This window comes from Nematolebias whitei, chromosome 21 (assembly GCF_014905685.2).
Source record: "Nematolebias whitei isolate Nwh7 chromosome 21, NemWhi1, whole genome shotgun sequence".
Lineage (NCBI taxonomy): Eukaryota > Metazoa > Chordata > Actinopteri > Cyprinodontiformes > Rivulidae > Nematolebias > Nematolebias whitei.
Window position 1 is genome coordinate 16,099,981 of NC_056518.1, and position 20,724 is coordinate 16,120,704.

Sequence of the window (20,724 nt, forward strand, 5' to 3'; positions counted from 1 at the left end):
AAATGAAGAACATTATAGACAACCCTCAGCATCCTCTTCATCAGACTGTCATACAACAACAGAGTGTCTTCAGTCAGAGGCTTCTTCAGATCTGCTGCAAGAAATCCTAAACTCTTTAATGAAACCAGGATGATGACTTGCATTTAATTTCCCTTTGGTGTGAATAAAGTATTTGAATTGAAGAATTGAATTGAATATACACTAGTAGAATCTATATATAAGTTATGGACATACGCACTCGCTTTGTTTTTTCTTTGCAAGTTATGTTACATGTGTGTAAAGCTGTTTCAAATGAATACCGGTACATGACACGAAGCCAGCTGCATATTGCTGAACAATGCTAAGTTGCTAACACAAAGTTTTTGTTGAATCCACTGTTTCAGTTGCTGTCTCTGGAGTTCACTAAGAACGTGGAAGGTTTCCAAACGGCACACTTTAGTGATCGTAGGCCGGTCTCAAGCTTTGGTTTGCCTGTGCTCTCCATGCTTGTGTACGGCATTGCTTTGTGGCGCTACCTATTAAAGGTACATGTACACGTTTGTAACAGTGCTGCTTTTGTTCTGTTTACATGCGTACCAAACCAAAAGGTTCATGCTAAGATTTTTGGAAAACTAATACTGTTACACCCCTAATAAATCACCTGTTTTAATTTGTCTTTGAATACATGTGACGATATAAGCCTGACTGGAGGGCGTGTGCAATTTTCTGACCTCGTGTCTTCCAGGCTTCAGAAAATAGTTAAAATATTCAAGAATGTTTTGAGACTTGGTTTGAAATTCTTAACTTTTGAGCTTGCCATTCAGAATGTCAGAGAAAATCCTCTATTTTTTTTGTCTACAAAAGTATTTTCCCATCAGTATATGTACAGCATTTTGGGTTTTAAACTGTACGTTTCATCTCAGAATGGAAAAAAAAAAGTTAATGTTCACAAAGTTCAAAGTAATTTTTAGCTTAGTTAAGAAAACCGTCTCCGTGTTAAGTCATCTTGTGGTTGGAATGGATCCGCAGTGTTGACAGAAACAGATTTTTGATTTGCATTGAGGAGCAGCTGTACTTGTGTCAGTCTTCTCTGTGCTTGTGTTTAAAGTCTTTGTTAGAACAGAGTGCAAACAGACACCTGGCTGTGTGGGGTCTAATAAGCAGCTGGAGACACTGTCTTAACCAGGCAGAGAAAATGAGATGATGGCATACGTTACAGATGAGTCATTAAACAGGAGCTGAAGGAACTAAAACCGCAGCCTTGTAAATCCCACTTTTGCTCAAAGGACTTTTTTTTTTTTTCTAAATTTGCACAGTCCTTTTGGTAAAAGACAGCACATTTTATTTTTAACATATCTTCATTTTATCAGGTACCGCTGGCTGATTATTATAGCCTAAAAAATTGTGTCCTCTTTGACTTTTCCATATTTTAAAATATATTCAACAATGATCGTGTAGGCTTGTAATGTTTAGGTAATAAATCTTTTTGAGGCAATGTTTTAAACTATGCCAAATTATGCTCTAAACTATACTGTAAATAAAAAATACATGATTCTGCTGCAAAAATGACTTTTTGCCCTCTCTATTACTGTTCAATTCATAAGATGTTCTGATCCAAGGACAACATCCATCCATCCATTCATTCATTCTCTTTATCATTTTATTTTTTGCTCTTCATTCAGGGTTGCGGGGGTGCTAGTGCCTATCCCCAGTGATCATTGCTTGAGAGTGGGGTACACCCTGGACAGGTCCCAAATCCATAATGTCCAAGGCAGGAGTTTGTCTTCAGATTTTTACATAATCATCTTGATATAATCAGATTAGATTCATCAAGCCTCATTTACAAGTATAGTTGACTATCATCTGCATAGAGAAGAATACTTGTGCTTTATATTACCTCATAGAAGTGCATACTGTACAAAGTTTACTATCTTTGTCCAAGAACTGAACCCTTTAGACTCCATACTAACTCTGGTCCAAGAAGTTTCATGAGTTGCTTTAAATGGATGGTCTGGCCATTTTTAAAGTGAGGTTTTGTCAAATACTTTAGTCACAGAACTGAGTATGAAGAAAATGGGAAACACTTTCCACTAGGCTAATGGCTAGCTAAATGAGAGTATATTGTTTTTCAGGCTTTTAAAACTACTCTTTTTCAAAAATATCATACTGCTGTAAAACAAATAAATAAAACCACTACATTAGCAGATATTAAACCTCTACAGTTTTGCGTGACACAATTTATTTAGTTTGTAGCAGTTTTTTTTTTAACCGAACAGTGACCATGTTTCAAAACAAATGTACAGTCCGTGGGCTGAGCACTGCAGACTGTGTGAATATCAGTATCCCGATGCTTAATGTGGGTTGTTTTATAAAAATCATTATAAAATGCCTCCTCATTTGGCTGAGCATTAGCTTAGCTTAATTTCTGCCCTTTTTTAAAAACACCATTTTTGTTCTTATTTAAACAGCATTAGGTTTCAGTAAATGAAAGCCACGGTGTGCTTTTGTTTTCAGAGAGTCCAGGAGGCCTGATATGTCTCATTAATATGGGGAGCAGAGCAGGGAAAAGTGGCACTGGATTTGGCCCGCTTGAGCAGACACACTTAATAAAGTCACTTAAACTAATTTCCTAAAAGCCCCTAGCATCCCAAAAGACTCCTTCATTTATCTCAGTGCTACAGTGGTGCATTGTCTCCACTGGCCTTCTAGTGTGGTTACAGTCTGGTCTCAGTGTTTTGAGAGGAATCCGTGTCTAAACATGTTTGTTTCATGCTTGGATGTTTACATCACTGAAACACTGTCCTGCGTGTATCGCACCTGAGATTCCTACTGCTGCTGTCTGACAACGGTTGCACTGATCGCGTTAATAACCTGTAGCACAATTGCTAATGAGGGAGCTCGGGTCTATTTATAGCTTTGTCTTGAATAATGTATGACGTGGAGTCAAGAGTGGAGATGGCACAAACACACAAACTGTATCGAACACATGGACCCAAGCAACTGTTTGTATGAGAAGAAATGCTAAAGAGCTGCACTCTTGATGTTACTTAGTCGCATTGCAGGAACGCTTGAAACAAAAGCCCTTTCATAAATCCCTTGAACCAAATCGGCACAGAAATATGTTCCTTATTTGGCTGCCACTGCTATACAGTAGCAGCTCTGGACCTATTGGTTAAACTAGTGTCCTTCATGCAACTTCTCCAACTTTACACAATCATCATGGGTCAACTTTGACACTTTCTTGTGCACTTTATGTCAGTTGAAGTAATAAAGGCCCTTTACTTCTGGATTAAACTCCTTATTTAACCATTATTGTACATGTATAAACATATACTGGAGTATACAGTAGTCAAACAGAAGGATTGCCAGATTTGTTAAAAAGTCCCCTCGAACATTTGTGTTGTTGTCTCAGTATCTTCCTCTTTCTTTGTCTGTTCAGGCTCTGGATGTGGATCGCAGTGTCCTCTACAAGATGAAGAAGTCAGTCAAGGCCATCTACGCGTCTGGTCTTGGTACGTTGTCATGTCTGATCCCGCTTTCAGGTCATTTCTTTGTCACATCTACTTTTTTTTTTTTTTTTTTTTTTTTTTAACAGAAGCCAGTCTTTTTCCCCACCCATGGACTTTTTAGCTTATTATTTTAAAACAAAACGGTGAAAGTCATTTTACTCCAGCTGGTATTTTATTTATTTAGTTCAGTACATCTGTAACACTTAAAGTGAAGGGAGAAAACCAGACTTTTCTCTTTCGGGGTGTGTGTGCATCATTTCGGCGGTCTTTGTGGCTGCCTGTGCCGGTGTTGGGTGTTTGCTGGTGTCTTTTGTTTTGCTGCCTGAAAGAACCCCGCAGAGAGAGGAGAGAGCCCTCTGAACAATGTGCTGAGCGGCTCTGTTTTTAAAACAGTGGGCGCTCTGTTCGGGACACAGGGACAGCTGTCTGATTCAGACCCCCAAAAGGAACAGCTGGGGAAGGGGGGGACACTCTGCGCTTGTGTGCGGGTGCTGAAGCATGGAGAGACGCATGTTCACGCACTTTGCTCTACCTTTAGCTGCGTGTTTACACATACACGTGTTTGCTAGACTCAAAATTAAACCAAATGTAAAATAAATTTGAATTTGTGCACCACTATACGTCAGTTGACGTTGAGTACATTAAAGAAAATGTGTGCAGGCAGACCCCCTTTCTGCCCCGATGCATGAATCCACTCTGGATTTCCACTGGTGTTTATCGGTGTTTACAGTAAAAACAATTCTCTGTTTGTGGAAAAGCCTCTGAGAACTTTTGGTGTTTTCTTCTTACCAAGGTCACCTGTTATTACCAGCCGTCACAGAAAAGCTGCCCAGATACAGATCTGTTTTGAATACAACCACACTGAGGACAATGCTGTCTTTTTTTTTTCATCTCTTATATTTCTAGCCCATGGGTGGGCAACAATTATTTTGCCCCTAGAGGGTCATTTTGACTTGACTTGGTACGTTGGAAGGCCATACCTTGAAACAAGAGTACATTATCTGGATCTATCATATATAACATCACATCGTCTGCAAAAAAACCACTCTCAGAACTAAAGGCTCGCTCTGTTTTGCTTGTATGGCTACGTATAGCTAACGTTTGTTGCACATTTTAGGTTGATTGCTCTGGCAGATATGAAAAGACCTTTTTAGGAGCTTTTTTTTTTCCGTTATTACCAACTTGTAACATAGGTGGCACGCTTGCGTAAAAACTGGTAAATGTTCTTACTATAGTGAACTAAAACATGTAAGAGTTTGTTGAGATATCAGCTCTGTTTGAAAAAAGCTTCATTTTAGAAGCATCCGTCTTGTTAAAAAACTTGGAAAAGAAAAGTTACATTGGTTAAAAACATAAATGGCACTCTTTGGTGAAAAGCTAGTTTAAACTGTAAGTCATCTTAGCTTCCCTTTATATTTTTAATAACGTTTTGTATTGTAATATTTTTGTTCTTGTTTGACATGAATGGCCAGATTGACATGATCAAGAGCAGCTTCTGACTCCTCCGATGTATTTTACCCTTGTGTGCTTTACACCATGAGACGCTTGGATGCTCAATGCAATAATATTGTTATTGCGATAACATTAATTGCAATAAACCCACCTCTTTGTTTTTGCTTTATCTGAGTCACATTATATTGATCAAATGTTTGCTGAAGTTTAAGCAGTCTTTTGTAATGCTGATCTTGCACACATCAATATTGCCATAACAATACTATTTCACTGTAAATACTATTTCACTGTAATGTGCAGCCTTCTTATGCTGACTTTACTGAATTCAGTGTTTGTGTTAACCAAGCATTAACTAAATAGGTAATTATGTTGCAGCTTTGTTTGTTTGTCATTGTCTCAGTTTACTGTTTATGGTTTATGGTTCATGTTTTATTTGATGTTTTTATGCGCTCAGTTTGCTGCAGAGAGGAGCTGCTTTCTTATATCGTTGATGTGCCAGCAGTAAGTGACACAAAGGCAGGCAAGCAGGCATTTACAAGAACAGAAACCAAAAACTTATTTCATCCTGTTTTATTGTCCATAAATCTTTAATTTTGCAGCAAAGTAGATTCACCCTGTAGACAAAATACCATTTCCCCTTCCCCCCTGAAATAACTGTGAAAGAAGTACTTGTGCTCCAAAATGGCAGAGTAGAAATCCGGTGCAGTTTTGGGAAAAAAAGGTTAACTTTCAATAAGTTTTCTTTTCCAAACTACTCAAAACCAACTAGTTTCTGTTTTATATTCAATCCACTGTTTGAATTTAATGGCTACAGTAAAGATTGTTTAATTTATTCGAATGGCAAAGTATTAAAAAAAGTTCACATCAGTAAGTGACGTTAAAAAATGTTTAGTTTTCAAATGTGCAGGTGGGATCCGAAAAGACAATGGCTTCAGTTTACAGTAAAAGGATAATCACAAATACTTCTGAAGATGCATGCATGCAGGTAAAATTTACTATATCAGAGAATTTCGTTAAAGCGGCGCATAATGTGTATTAAAAACTTGCAGAAACATTGATTCAAAGATGTCGGAGCTGCTTTAATTTAAATTCAGACTCTACTATCTCGATGTTTAGAAAAACAGGTTAAAAGTTTTCATGTTGCTCCTCTGAGGGCTTAAATACCGATACACAACAGGACGTATGAACACTGTCCCTTGGTGCTCGGAGTACATGACTGCTGTGAGAGTGAACGTCTAAAACTGAGCAGGAATATTTTCAGCTACGAGGAATAGTAATGAGGAGGGGATGTTGGATGTTTGGTTACAGAACTGAGTGGAAATCAACTACAATGCAAGAAGCTGAGCAAGCAGTGTGCACATCTATCAGAGGAGAGGGAAACAAGTGAAAGTAAACCGTACAGAGGTGGGAGAGTTGCAGAGGAAGCATATAAATGAAGGAGGAAGCCTTGTGTTGCTGCAGGCGCTTGTCAGGGTGTCAGCTCGGTGAGGTGGATGAATAAACCAGCAGCCGGAGCTGACTGAGCTGCAGGTGTAGATGATGGTGTCAACGCTGTCCATCAAGGTCACTGCTGGAGACACACACATGCATTACTGTACTAAAATCTTAGTATAATAAAGTCTATTATTACCTGAGATGGGTTTATGGAGTAAACACCCAGGGACAGAACTTCATTGAGGTTCATACTCCAAATGAAGGATGCAGTAGTGACGGGTCCAACAAAAGACAGGCTGCTCAAAAATATCCTTTTTGTCACTCTTATGATAGACTGCAGCAGTCCCTGCAGCTTACTGCACCCATGCGGAGACATTCCTGCATCTTGACACCTTGTACATGTACTGCATTTTTCAGAATATAAATCAAGGTTTTTTTGCATAATTTGCATGCCCTGTGATTTATATCCCAAAACAACGTATTTATGGATTATTTCCCATATTTATAAACTTATTTTTGAGTGAGAAATGACAGTTTTCATTCATTCTGACTGAAAATATTGAGCACTACCATTTTCAGCTGCTAGATGGCACTCGAGTAGTATGGCATGCCGTTGTATCATGTAACCTGCCTAAATAAAGGTTGAATAGGTAAAAGTGGCTATTAATGACATAATCGGCTTGCCATAGCTGCCACGTTCGTCCAGCTCGCCTGGAGCAACAGTCGACTCAGCTTCATTCAGCTGCGCCACCCCGGTGAAACGCAGCTAATTTGACCACTGAAGTGCATTTATTAAGTAAAAGTTCACCTGAGACACACCTTTACTATAATGTCAAGCAAACAAATAATTGTTTTAGGTGCTTATCTTGTTAAATTTTGAAGAAATGCGCAGCATTCCTTCTTCCTGATTTCCTCCCTCAGAGCGCGCTCCCGGAGCACCGAGGCAGCTTTTTCTTTTGAAAATGCAGCCGATTTGACCGTCAAAGTGCATTTATTAAGGAAAAGTTAAACTGAGACACACCTTTGCTATAATTTCGAGCAAACAAATAATTGTTTCAAAGTGTTAATCTTGTTAAATTCTTGTTAAAGTCCTCCTGTGCACTCGGCCGCCATTTGGCAGCCAATCGATTTTTGGCACAACACCGGCCCACATTTCCGGGGTTGTCAGTGGTGAAGCGTAACAAACAAGAAGCATCTTGCGACTTATACGGTGAAGCGACGTATTTATGGATTTTTCCACTTTATTAGACATATTTGGACTGATGCGACTTATAGGGCGGTGCAATGTGTACGGCGGAAAATACGGTAATGCTCCACAGCACATCCTGATCAAATAAAAACTTTCTTTTCTGTTTAATACCCAACAGCCTCAGTTGTGCTGAAATAAACACTTCTTTTGCTAATTATGAAACACAGATTGTCATAAGGTTCAATCCAACTGAAGTTGGAATCGATGTGAACAAGACAGATTTCACTGTGGAAACATAGATTATGATCTGCTGCTGCACAACTAGTCCTTTAATTATGTTTTTTTTTCCCACTTCTGAATGTCTTTCTCACGCCTTCTCTCTTTGTGTGCTTTGAATAGAAGGAACGCTCCCGTCTCTCAGAGCTCGTGGCCATATTGTGAGGTGGACACGGAGTCCGGTGTTGTTTTCACATCGTCTGCTGAGAGATATGGAATAAATCTGAGGTCACACATTGTGTTGGTGTGTGTCAGCAGAACTGGCCTCGCAGATCTGTGTGAGACGGAGTGAGTGTGGGAGAGGAGGAAGCAGCAGCCAGTCTGTTGTCTGATGATTAAAGTGTGTGCGTGCGGGAAACTTATTGGATGTTAGATAATCCTCAGGCAGATGCCTGGAAACTTCCTTTTGTCCTCTTTTGCAATTGTTTGCTTGTTTGTAAAATAAGATACAGTATTTGGTAGTAGTACGCCATATATAGTAAACGGTGTTGCTCACGATGCTCATTTGTCTTTACTTCACATAGTGTTCCTGGACAAAGGCAAGCTCTTTTCTTGGTTTATTTGCAGTTTGCCTTTGTGTTCACGTCTGCCTTTTAGCAAAACAGCTTATGAACCATCAAATGGATTTCAGGGAAACCTTTCAAAAGTAATCATTAGTTGTACAACTGACTGAATTTTGGAGTCAGCCTAATTAAAGATGGCCGACACAAAATTACCATTATTTTTTAGAAAAATAATAGTTTACTTTCTGGTTGTGAATTAACATTAAGATTCATGTACATGTATAACATCAACCAATTAAGCCGGTCCAGAGTTATCGCAATTACCATACTTGCTGCCGTACATTTCACACCACTGTATAAGTTGCATCAGTCCAAATATGTCTAATAAAGTGGAAAAAACATAAATAAGTCACTTTGCCATATGTAAGTCGCATCTATTATGCATCACCGCGGACCACCCGGAAATGTGGGCCGGTGTGCCAAAAATCGATTGGCTGCCAAATGGCGGGTGTGTGCACGGGAGGACTTTAATAAGAATTTAACAAGATTAACGCTCAAAAACAATTATTTGTTTGCTCGAAATTATAACAAAGGTGTGTCTCAATTGAACTTTTCCTTAATAAATTCATTTTAATGGTCAAATCAGCTGCATTTCGACTGGGCAGCGCGGCGACATGCAGCTGATTTGACGTTTGCTCCATGAGTTCTGGAGCAAGACGAAGGTGGTCCGGCCCGTATGGCAAGCCCAGTGTCTCATTAATAGCCACTTTTACCTATTAGTGAGACACTTGGCTTGCTATATTAGTCGAGGGCCCTCCAGTGTAGGAAAATGGTAGTGTTCAATATTTTCCATGTCAGAATGAATGAAATCGTCAGATCTCAGCCAAAAATTGGTGATAAATATGGGGAAATGACATGTATTAATCGCTTCGGTGTATAAGTCGCAGGACTTGTAAATTTATGCAAAAGGATGTGACTTATACAGCGAAAAAACGATAGTAAAAATACATGGAATTACTAGTTAGTTGGTGCAATAACATTATTTTGTATTCAATCGTCAAATAAGAGCTCATTTTTCCTCAAATTAAAAAGTCGAGGAGGGCATCGTTCCTGCTTCCGAACATCATATTTATGAAGCTTTTTAGATAACATTTACAATTCAGCACCAAATTTATTTACTGTTAAACTTAAATTAAAAAAAGTTTTGCTTTTAGTTACTTTTTAATGTCACATAAATCACGCTGAGGTTCAAGCCTGCACTAAAGTCTGCATGCTTATTGTGTTTAGGTCAGGTTGCAACAGTTAAACTTGTAGTTACTTGGCAGCCCTGAGGGGATTTGTGCTTGATGTCAGAGCTCTCGTGTGCCACACCAGAAACGATAACAACAAGCTGTCGTTTTGTTGGCTCTGAGCCTGGCAGAGCCACAGCCCGTGACAGTGACTGAAGTTTATTGCGTCTCTCTTTGACGCATCTCACTCAGTCTTTTCTTTGAGTGATGCTGACGCATAATAGAGTAACGGAGTGGAATATATGGCATGCCACCTTTTCTGTGTAGGTTCTTTTGAAGCTGCTATCAGTTTTCTGGGTGCCCAAGTTTAAAAATATCTAACTCGGAGATGAATTTAGGATTGAAAAATAAAAGCACCCCCATTTCCAAGCTCAAAGAGTTTATTTGCCCCTATACCCCGCCATTTATTACAGCACACTGAAAGATGTTTGTACCGACCTTATTATTCTTTGGCTTTTTGTTTTGTCATCTTTAAACTTCATTACAGAAGTTTTATAGTTAACTTAACTAAAAAGGAAATATGCTAATATTGCTAAACTCTTCCTTTATATAAAATCTTACCTTGCCTCCTACAGCATATAAAATATCTCTGAAGACGGGCTTTAAACGAGGGCTTTACCGTAATTCTGTTTGTTGACATCAAAGACATTTCTTGACTTGAAGAAACTATGAATTGGCTTGTTTTATTAGAGTGGTTTGTCATTTTTAATAATTCTAATGTAAAGTATTGATGCTTTTTAAGATGTTATTTTGTGTCTCCAGTTTTGTAAAGAAGCCTAACGGCTGCATCAAGCAGTATTTTGTGGCTTAAACTAGACCTGCGTCATACTCGAATGCCTGTAGAGGCTTTTTTCTTTAACTTTTTAATAACCTGATTGATGTCGGTGTTGCAACACGAGCTGGAGGAGCTTCATCTATAAACTTGAACTTGTCTGGCTGCTCTTTTATTGGTGTTTGTCGTTAAAAAGCTGGGAATCTGAGTCATGTTGTGGCTGCAGGTGTGTTTTCAGTTATTCCCTTCTTTCTCCATTTTTATTTTTATTTTTAACCCCACACCATCTCCATCTTTGCCGCTGCTTTCTGAGTTTGTCGTCATAGCAACAGTCCCCCTGGCGCTCCTGCCTCTGTCTCGCTTATGTCCCTGTGGTATTAGTTGTTATCAGCTGCCCAGTCTGGCATAAAGTGCATTAGCTGGAATCACCTAAGCCTGACCTTGAGGTAGACTGGGACACGTTCAGTCAAGGGTTTACCATCATTTAAAGGATTACAGATATTCAGATTTATAAAGCATAAATCTAAACAATCAACAAAATAATGAACCTTTTAAGTAGAAGTAAATGTTTATTATCCATTCATTATTGATTCCCTGTAATTGATCCTGAAGTTCATGCAATCAAAGACGCAAAAGTCTCGGTTTGTTTCGGTGTCACGGCTAATCTGTGTGTGTGTGTGTGTTTTTCAGCCCATGTAGAGAACGAGGAGCAGTACACTCAGGCCCTGGAGAAGTTCGGTGAAAACTGCGTGTATAGAGACGATCCTGATCTGGGTTCAGCCTTCCTCAAGTTCTCCGTCTTCACCAAGGAGCTCACTGCACTTTTTAAAAACCTTGTAAGTCTTTATCCTGCCTGTGTAGGTGCGTGGGTTGGAGGTAGCTGGGAGAAATCCTCAGGGGTAGATCTGGACTTCAGTGCCTTTGTCTTTTTTCCTCCCCCTGAGTCACTAGTGTGTTCTCTAACGCTCACAAGTCTGAGCACATACCAGGTCCAGCTGCAGCTCTAAGCCCCGAGGAGGTAATTCTTGTTTTTCCACTGATGTGGCCAAAGAGAAGGTTCAAGACCCAATATCTGATTAGTCAGATTCAGCTGCTCTGATAGAACCAAGTGTCGTGCTTTACAAGCTCACACTGAGAACTCGAGCAGGATTTTTGAATTGGTCTCATCAACTTGCATCTTGTGTGATTGACCCTGCAGTGCCAGCTTCATTAATGAATGTGCACATCTGTATGGGCTCAAAGACAGGCTCGTCTTTGCAATCATGTGAAGTTATGAGAAAGAGCCTAAAGTGGCAACTGATTCCTCTGACCTAAATAATAAAATATTTGCCTCTCATCATTGTCCACATTTACCCATCACCATATTTTGCCCTTTAATGACAAAAGTTAAGGCTGTTCAAATTATTTTTAATCTAATCTAATCTTTTTGTTTCACTTGTCCCTCATCCAGTTCCAAAACATGAACAACATCATCACCTTCCCTCTGGACAGCTTACTGAAAGGAGACCTGAAAGGGGTCAAAGGGGTAAGGACGCTAACAATCTTGTTCCTCTGTTGCTGCAATAAACGGGAAACTTTGCATCTTTCAAAAACTAAAAATAAATGTTTTAATAGAAAACATAATTGACGCATACCTGCTGAACATCTGATTGATGCAGAAAGCCTTTTTTAGATTTCAAATCTGGCTCAATCACATACTGATGAGAAGCTGTTTGAGCTCTGCAAGCTAGATAATATGTGCTTTTATCTGTTTTCATAAAAAGTCACAGAGGAGAGAAGAAGTCATGTCAGATTCTTGTATATTAAAATCTAATGTGAAGAAAATAATCATTAATTTAGCTTTAACTGGTGAATATTAGCACATTTCCTGCACTTGCACATTATAATATAAGTTATAAGGCATGTATTGTCACTATGCAGTGTTTTTACATAGCGTGTCATCATCTATAAAATAATTTATTAATATAACAGTTTAGTTTTTTTCCTGAAGGAAGCATGGTGAGGAAAAAAAACGTGGCGAGAAACCCAGTAAGCCACAGCTGGACTTCCCTGATAGCAAACGCAAACTTTCTGGTTTGAGACTAAGAAAATATGTGCAGTGGTCAGAACGGACAGGGAGATGAAAAAAACTTTAAACCTTATCTTCTGCATGTTCACCTGGTTCGTACTGTCTCCAGGCAGATCTTGTTACTCGTTACATTTTTCTTGGCCCGAGTTGAGCAAAAACACTGCGGCCATGTGAGCTTCAAAAAGCACGGTGGATTTTTTTTTAATTTTTTTATCTTCAATAACTTCTCACTCATTCCTGGAAGGAAAACAAAAATTGATAACCTCTATCTTTAGTAGGCAGTTTAAGATTTTAAGAAGCCATTTATAAACTAAAAACTTCAACGCGCTTGCCAGCAGAGCCGGTAGAGAAGAACCAGCAGTCGTTACTGTCCACGGCCGTTTGTGACCTTTCACTCTAAAGCCACATGATTGGCTGTGAAGTTTGATGCGATTAAAGTAAGTGGTCTAATCAGGCTGGTTGCCATGGATGCGTCAGTCGTCCTCATGACCCCCGGCCACTTGGCTGCACTTCCACCCAATCAGCCGTTGTCCCCCTGTCTCTCACACACATCAGTTTTCTTTCCCGTCACCATCTACTTTGCTCATTCGTTAGTTCCTGTCTTTGTCTTCTTGTCTCTGATTAACTCCACAACGATTTCTCTCCCTCTCCGTATATATTTTTTTTATGCTTCGCTTTTTATTTCCGTCCTTCACTCCCCTGTCCAGTCATGTAGCTGTAATTCTTAGCCACTTATTCCTCATTAGCCCTCAGATGATTCTCATTAGTCCACTGATATAAACTGCTGACTGTGCTGTCCTTTATGCACACACACACACACACACACACACACACACACACACACACACACACACACACACACACGCCACTGAAAAGGTTCCTGTCGATGCATTGTAACCAAATACAGGAAACGATGGTGTCAAAATAAGTGCATTCAAAAAGAAACAGACGTTTTGCGTCCCGTGTAGGGAGATTTTGCAGTTCAAAATAAGAGTATGGATTTCCAAGTTTAAAAGAAATTTATTAAGTTAACGTTAAGTTAATTCCTGCTTGACAAAATAAGTAAAGTAGGGATGAAGTAGGGATGAACGTGATGGGCTGGGATTCCCTCCTAACCTTTAAAAGCGTGTTCAGCTCCACAGCCTGAAGGCTTTCTCTCATCTCTCCTTTCCTCTTCATCAACTTTATCATCTGCTATCATTATCCCCCTCCTTCATTGCTGTCATGTCTCTCTGAAAGTGCTTGTTAAGAGAGGGGGCAAGCAGGAAAGAGTCCAGACTCGCACGACAGACTATTTAGACTGCAGTGAGACGAGGGAGGACAGTACCATTTGGTAAAAGGCTGAAGGGGGTGTTGGTAAAGATCAAAGACATCTATATAGAGACAAATTAAGTTTGGTGTCACATAAGAGGAAGTTTTTTGGAAATATCAGTCTTGGTTTGAAACTATTTAGTGAGTACTTCAGATATATCAAGGGAAATACTCTTACTATATGAGCTTGGAGAAGAAGAAACCCAACAAACTCTTCAGTCTATTTCCCATTTGTTTGTTTTTTAAAGCACTGCCAGCCCAATAATGGAAGCAGACACTAAAACAATAAAGTACAAATAAAATTTTTATTTTTTATTTGGCCTATATTAGTAATAGTTGGTAAATCCAACAATGCTCAGTCAGGTCATCTGGACGGTTTCTTTTTTTTTTTTTGAGAAGTTTTGTCTTTCATCCATAGGACTTCATCAATCGGAGGAGCCACAAACAAACTGTGTCCCTCATGCAGCACACTTATTATTGAGCACGAGCCTTGATGTTTTGAACCACTCTGTCTGTGGGTGCCTGCGAGGAGTTGACGGGGGAGAGGGCGGCCCCCAGAAACCATCTTATCACCAGCAAACTGGTTGGTCCCTATGGGAGTGTGTTGCGTGCGGGACACTGTCTGTTTGTGGCTCCTCAGATTGATGAAGTCCTTTGGATGGAAGACAAAACATCTCTCAACAAAAAACAAAAAGAAACTGTCCAGATGACCTGACTGAACATTGTTGGATTTGCACCTGGATTACTGAGCATGAACCTTAAATAGTTTGTAAAGGTATCTTTTAAAAACTCAAGATGGAAGTAGGGACCCGTTAAAACTGTGACTAAATATGAAGTTACTTCAACAGTTGGATCTGTGGATCTGTGTTTTACTAATACAGTTAAAATTTACATTTTGTTTAGTTTCTTTTTACCCAAGCTTATCATTTAGACTAATGAAATTATAAATGGAGGGAGTAAAATGTCTTCTTTGTTATTTAGTCAGTATGTTTATGAATAGAGTCCTATAAATATTGCCCAACAGCAATATACATTTACAACTTCATTTTTAATAACTCACCATAAAATTTATACTTATCTGAATGCTTTATTTATTTGGTTTGCAAGTTCAACTAGCTAGCTAACAAACTAGCTGAATAACTTGTGAGTATTCACTATAGATGACCTCTTGAAGGTTTCAGTAAAGGCAGGACAAACTCATTCCAGAGTAACTGGAAAGCACCGAGTCCACCGAACTGTTCAGCTAAGCGTGAACTTCCTGAGCAGGCACTGGCATGACGTCATGTTGATCCTCTGTCTGTGATTTTAGCACACCGTGAGTCATATCAGCTCATCACTGTTCAGTCACAGTGTCTGGATAGTTAAATTCATTGTATTTTTTAGAGTGTGCAGTGGAAAGTAGGGAGGTTGTGTACATTAAGGCTTTTGGACTGAGAGTGCGAGTTCAGCTCATTGTGGTTCAGCGGGTCATGAACACCCAGAAGCACCCCCGTGCACATTGAGACTTTAGAGGAGAACTGATTTCTGATTACTAAGATTTTCATTAGCTTGCTTGTTCAGCTGGGAACAAAAATGTCAGCAGGATTACTGTTTTGAAAAGTTACTGAACTATGGACTTGCTGTCAGTTTTATCACCCAGGAAGAATATTTTCTCTCTCGGCAGTGGTGGCTTTCACATATTTTTCATTCAACCTTTATTTATACAGGCTACACAATACTACAATACTTTTAGTTCCGCAGAGGCAGAGCTTAAATGGGGGGTTCCGCAGGGGTCCATACTGGGTCCCCTCCTATTCTCTTTATACCTGCTGCCGCTTGGTGCTATTTTCCGGAAACACAACATGCCCTTCCACTTCTATGCCGATGACTGTCAAATGTACTTCCCCCTAAGACACAATGGTACATGTTCTATTCAACCGCTGCTCAACTGCCTGCCAACAATGTATCTGTATACATATATACATATATATGTATGTATGTGTATGCATGTGTACATATATATGTATGTATGTGTATGCATGTGTACATATATATGTATGTATGTGTATGCATGTGTACATATATACGTAAGTATGTGTATACATATATACATATATACGTAAGTATGTGTATACATACATGCATATATATGCATGTATGTGTATACATACATGCATATATATGCATGTATGTGTATACATACATATGTATGTATATACACGCACTGTTTTTGTATGACAACCCAGTGATAAGGATGTATGAAACGCCAGCACATTGTTATAACATCTCGCGCGCCGTTGAGTTTAGATTTGTGAAAATTTACAAATTTGCACCGTTGGAGTGTTGTCATTGTGTTAGAAAGAGTAAATGTCATGAATAAATTTGAAATTAAACATAATCCCAGTTGAAGTGTTACATCATTTTCAGCCCCCTTTTGGCATCTGCATTTGGTAACAGGCCAATCTGACAAAGATCATGCTGAATAATGTAGTATTTTAATTCCACAGCAGAGAAAGAAAGCTATGTTGTCTCTGTAAGTAGATCTAGGAAAAAAAAAATGTATTGGTATTGGTAATCGTCAAAATAAGTTTTGACATATCGGCATATCGGATATCGGCCAAAAATCCAAATCTTGCATCCCTAGTAACCCTGATGGCAACAACAAACGACCAGTCAGGCAGGCATCATGTCCAAACTTAGTCAGAGCAGATGTGTTATGTGAAATATAACGACTTTTCTTGAGGTGTAGAAGTACACCAGTGCAGCAGAGAGAAAGGTGTGAGAAAATCTTTGTTGGAAATTATTATGCTTCTTAATATGTATGGTGAAATAAGTTGAGTGAGAGTATTTTATTATTTTCCCATCTTTTTGGTTCAAATGCACAGAAACAGAGGATTCTCCTGCTCTCTTGGAGTGTTTTTTACGCCGTGCCCTGCCCTGCTATGTCTGTGTGTGGTATTTTTAGCCATTGTTACCATTTTTCCTCTCTCTCTGGCTCTGACATTTCCTTCCGCTGACCCTTTCTTTTTTCCCTTTTACTCGCGGTCCAATCCTTATGTGGCTTTCTTGCTTTGACTATTTTCTTTTGTGCTGGTTAAACGAGGGCTCCTCAACGTGATGCTGACGGGTTCAGCCTGCCACTCCTCTGTAGAAGTGGTCAACAATTTCAGTTCTCTCAGAAGCTCTAACAGTGGCACTAAAAAAGCAGCATTCCAGGAGAGTTGAGAAAATGCTTTCACCTTTTACGGACAGAAATGTACAATAAAAGAGATGAGATCTGCAGCAAAATTTGCAAAGACTCATCTGATTTTCTTCAGGCAACAATATTTTGCAAATGTGTTTAATTCTTGTGACTAACTGTTGCTAATAAATATGTTTTTGTTTTTGCAACTTGGCTCTCAAAGTAGTTAACAATTATGTTGAGAACAACATAGCAAATTGCACCCAGTATCACCGGTTTTAAGTTATTTTATTAATCAACACTGCAGCAGTTGTTCAGTCAGGTGTTTGGCTCAAAGACCCCACACAGCAGCTAGAAATCACATTTTCCTTTGCTTGTGGCCTCTCCTTCTTCCCTGCTGTGCTGTAGTTTGGGGCTGCTCTGCGAAGAGGATGACTCTGCATACTGATTCACTTCAGACATCCCTGCACACACCTACGCACCAAGACAAACATTCAGACTTTTTTTACCTGGTGAACAAGCAAAAAATTATTTTTGATAAGCATTGACTTTTGACTTGATCGTGACATTTTTGCAATTGCTTTATGCATGTGCAGTCAAAATCCAAGATGGCCACCACCACCATAATTGAATGGAAAAATGAGAATGAAAAATATGAAAAATAAACAATGGGCCAACTTCGTTTTCGGCTTGTGGCTGCATCTAGGGGTAAGGTCTTTTCAAAATTGGGTTTCCATCCGTCCATCCATCCATCCGTCTGCAATCATGAGGTTGCAGGTTCGAACCCAGGTTGCATCAGGAAGGGCATTCGGCGTAAAACAAATTGCCAAATCTTTCTTGCAAGTTCGCTTGCTGCGGTGACCCCTGAAGAAGGGAGCAGCCAAAAAAAACTTGTTAAAATCCAAGATGGTCACCACATATCTTCTATCATTTTGAGGAAAATAGGCTTTCTAGTTTTTATATTGCTTAAAAGTATAGTTTCTTCAAATGATTGGGTTGGCCGATGGGATGGCCAGAGATTAACCTATGGTGGTCAAAGCCACCACTGGCCACCTCCTGGCTCCACTGTTGCACCTGGTGGTGGGTAAAATTGCCCCCTCCACTCGCCAGGATCTATCACTCTGTTCTGCCTTGGACAAGAACTTTGTTCTTCTCCACAGTGTAACTCCTACCCACTTGAATATCTCACACCAAAAACATTAAGGTTTACTTGCAATCCCTGTTCAATTCCAGTCCAGAAAAACACTCATCTCAAAAACTACAAACATTCAATAGTCAAATCTTGAAGCGATGCTTGTTTTCCTCCTAATTATAGTCTCTAGCTGTGTTCATTTTCAAACCTGGCCTGAGATTTTATTTCTCCGACATTATTGTCGTGTGAAATGATTGAAGCACAGCGGTGAGATGAAGACGATCCACTGCCGTTATGCCTCTGAGCCACAATGAGAGGTAGGCACAGAGCGGAGTTGGTGTGTAAATGAGATGTGACCGGCCATGTTGTTGTCTCTGTCCTGGTTCTGCGATGCTCATGAGACTTTGACTCAGATGTGTGAACTTCAGAAAGCAGCTTAAACAGACGATTCTTTGAAGGTATTTTGTGGAAACAATGTAAAATAACTTTTTGATTTTAATTCAGTCAGGGTTTAGAGTTTTGATGTTTGCCTCTGTATTTAGGAGCTTAAGGACATGCCTGTCATTGTGTGAAACTTCTGTCTGCCTCTTTTCAGCAGTTATTAACAAAGTTTAGTTTATCTTTGGGCCATTGGGGTTAGCCAAGCGTCATAATCTAGTACATGAATTCCCATAAATCCACAAATTGCTGCTTTGCATTCCATAAGCTGATGTAATATGTTGGATCAGCTTCAGTAGAGACTCCTGCTACTTTTGGATTCCTTATCAGCAACTTGTTTCACCTTCATACTTGCCGTCTGAACACAATGACTTCACCTGACAAAAATTAATAAAAAAGCAAGAATATTTTGCTGTTTAGAACAAATTCTTCAAAATTATAGTATCGATCTGGAAGCGAACCAACTGGGCTTTTTTTTTTTTTTACAAAGCGACTCTTTGCTTCAAATACCTTCGCAAACAAAAATACTATTTCCGAACTTCTTATTCAGTTTCAGTGACTTCACAAAGAAAACATTTATAATTCACAAAAATGTATTTTAAAGGTCATGACCAGGGGTCTGCAATCTTTATGATCAAAAGAGCCATTTCTGCCCCTTCGTTCACTAAATGAAACATAACAAAACCTGCTACAATTGTCATTTTCAACTGGTGGCCCATGGGCCACTTTAAGTTTTTTTTTTTTTTTTTTTTTTCTGACCAGTAGGCATGACAATATTAAACTAAAAACATCCAATGATTAACATTTATTGATATTTTACATTTTGAGATAAAAGAAAAGACTAGGTTCCATTCATCCATCCATCCATTAGCTTTACTCGCTTCTTCCTTTTCGAGTTGCAGGGGGTCACTGGTGCCCATATCCAGGTTGCAAGTCCAATTGCCAATTTTCTTTTAAACTAAAACGATGAACTGTGCAGGCATATGTATTTTTTTTTTTATTGTGGAGAAATTGAATATTCCACTTTGAAGAAATAAAGCATCAAGTTAAAGTGAGTATAATTTACTCTGTCACTATTTGTTGTATAACGTCCAATAAAGTTCAGTTTTATGTTAGTTTTGGTCAAAGTTTGAAAGAGCCGCAGCAGAGGGACCAGAGAGCCGCATGTGGCTCCAGAGCCACAGGTTTCAGACCCCTGGTTATGACCATAGGTTAGGTTATAAATGTGAATGGATAAAAAAGAAGCCTTATAACTGACGTTACTTTTTACCACTGAGATATAATGCAATGATAATTACCAGTGGAAATACAAACCGGATTCCAAAAAAGTTGGGACACTAAACAAATTGTGAATAAAAACTGAATGCAATGATGTGGAGGTGCCAACATCTAATATTTTATTCAGAATAGAACACAAATCACAGATCAAAAGTTTAAACTGAGAGAATGTATAATTTTAAGGGAAAAATCTGTTGTTTCCAAATTTTATGGCGTCAACAAATCCCCAAAAAGTTGGGACAAGTCCATTTTTACCACTGTGTGGCATCCCCCCTTCTTCTTACAACACTCAACAGACGTCTGGGGACAGAGGAGACCAGTTTCTCAAGTTTAGAAATAGGAATGCTCTCCCATTCATGTCTAATACAGGCCTCTAACTGTTCAATCGTCTTGGGCCTTCTTTGTCCCACCTAACTCTTTATGATGCGCCAAATGTTCTCTATAGGTGAAAGATCTGGACTGCAGGCTGGCCATTTCAGTACCCGGATCCTTCTCTTACGTAGCCATGATGTTGTGATTGCTGCAGAATGTGGTCTGGCATTATCGTGTTGAAAAATGCAGGGTCTTCCCTGAAAGAGATGACGTCTAGATGGGAGCATATGTTGTTCTAGAACCTGAACATAGTTCTCTGCATTAATGGTGCCTTTCCAGACATGCAAGCTGCCCATGCCACAAGCGCTCATGCAACCCCATACCATCAGTGATGCAGGCTTCTGAACGGAGTGTTGATAACAACTTGGGCTATCCTTGTCCTCTCTGGTCCGGATGACATGGCATCCCAGTGTTCCATAAAGAACTTCAAATCGTGACTCATCTGACCACAGAACAGTCTTCCGTTTTGCCACACTCCATTTTAAATGACCCCTGGCCCAGTGCAAACGCCTGAGCTTGTGGAGCTTGCTTAGAAATGGCTTCCTCTTTGCACTGTAGAGTT

The 20,724-nt window shown here is 39.4% G+C and overlaps 1 protein-coding gene across 1 annotated transcript in view; it reads left to right on the forward strand.

Moving 5' to 3' along the window:
- asap2a (ArfGAP with SH3 domain, ankyrin repeat and PH domain 2a) overlaps positions 1–20,724 on the forward strand; it is a 64,742-nt gene that overhangs the window by 13,956 nt on the left and 30,062 nt on the right. The window contains exons 2-4 of the mRNA XM_037695040.1: positions 3,419–3,491; positions 11,094–11,239; positions 11,854–11,928. Coding sequence (XP_037550968.1) covers positions 3,419–3,491; positions 11,094–11,239; positions 11,854–11,928 — 294 coding nt within the window. The remainder of the gene's footprint in view (positions 1–3,418; positions 3,492–11,093; positions 11,240–11,853; positions 11,929–20,724) is intronic.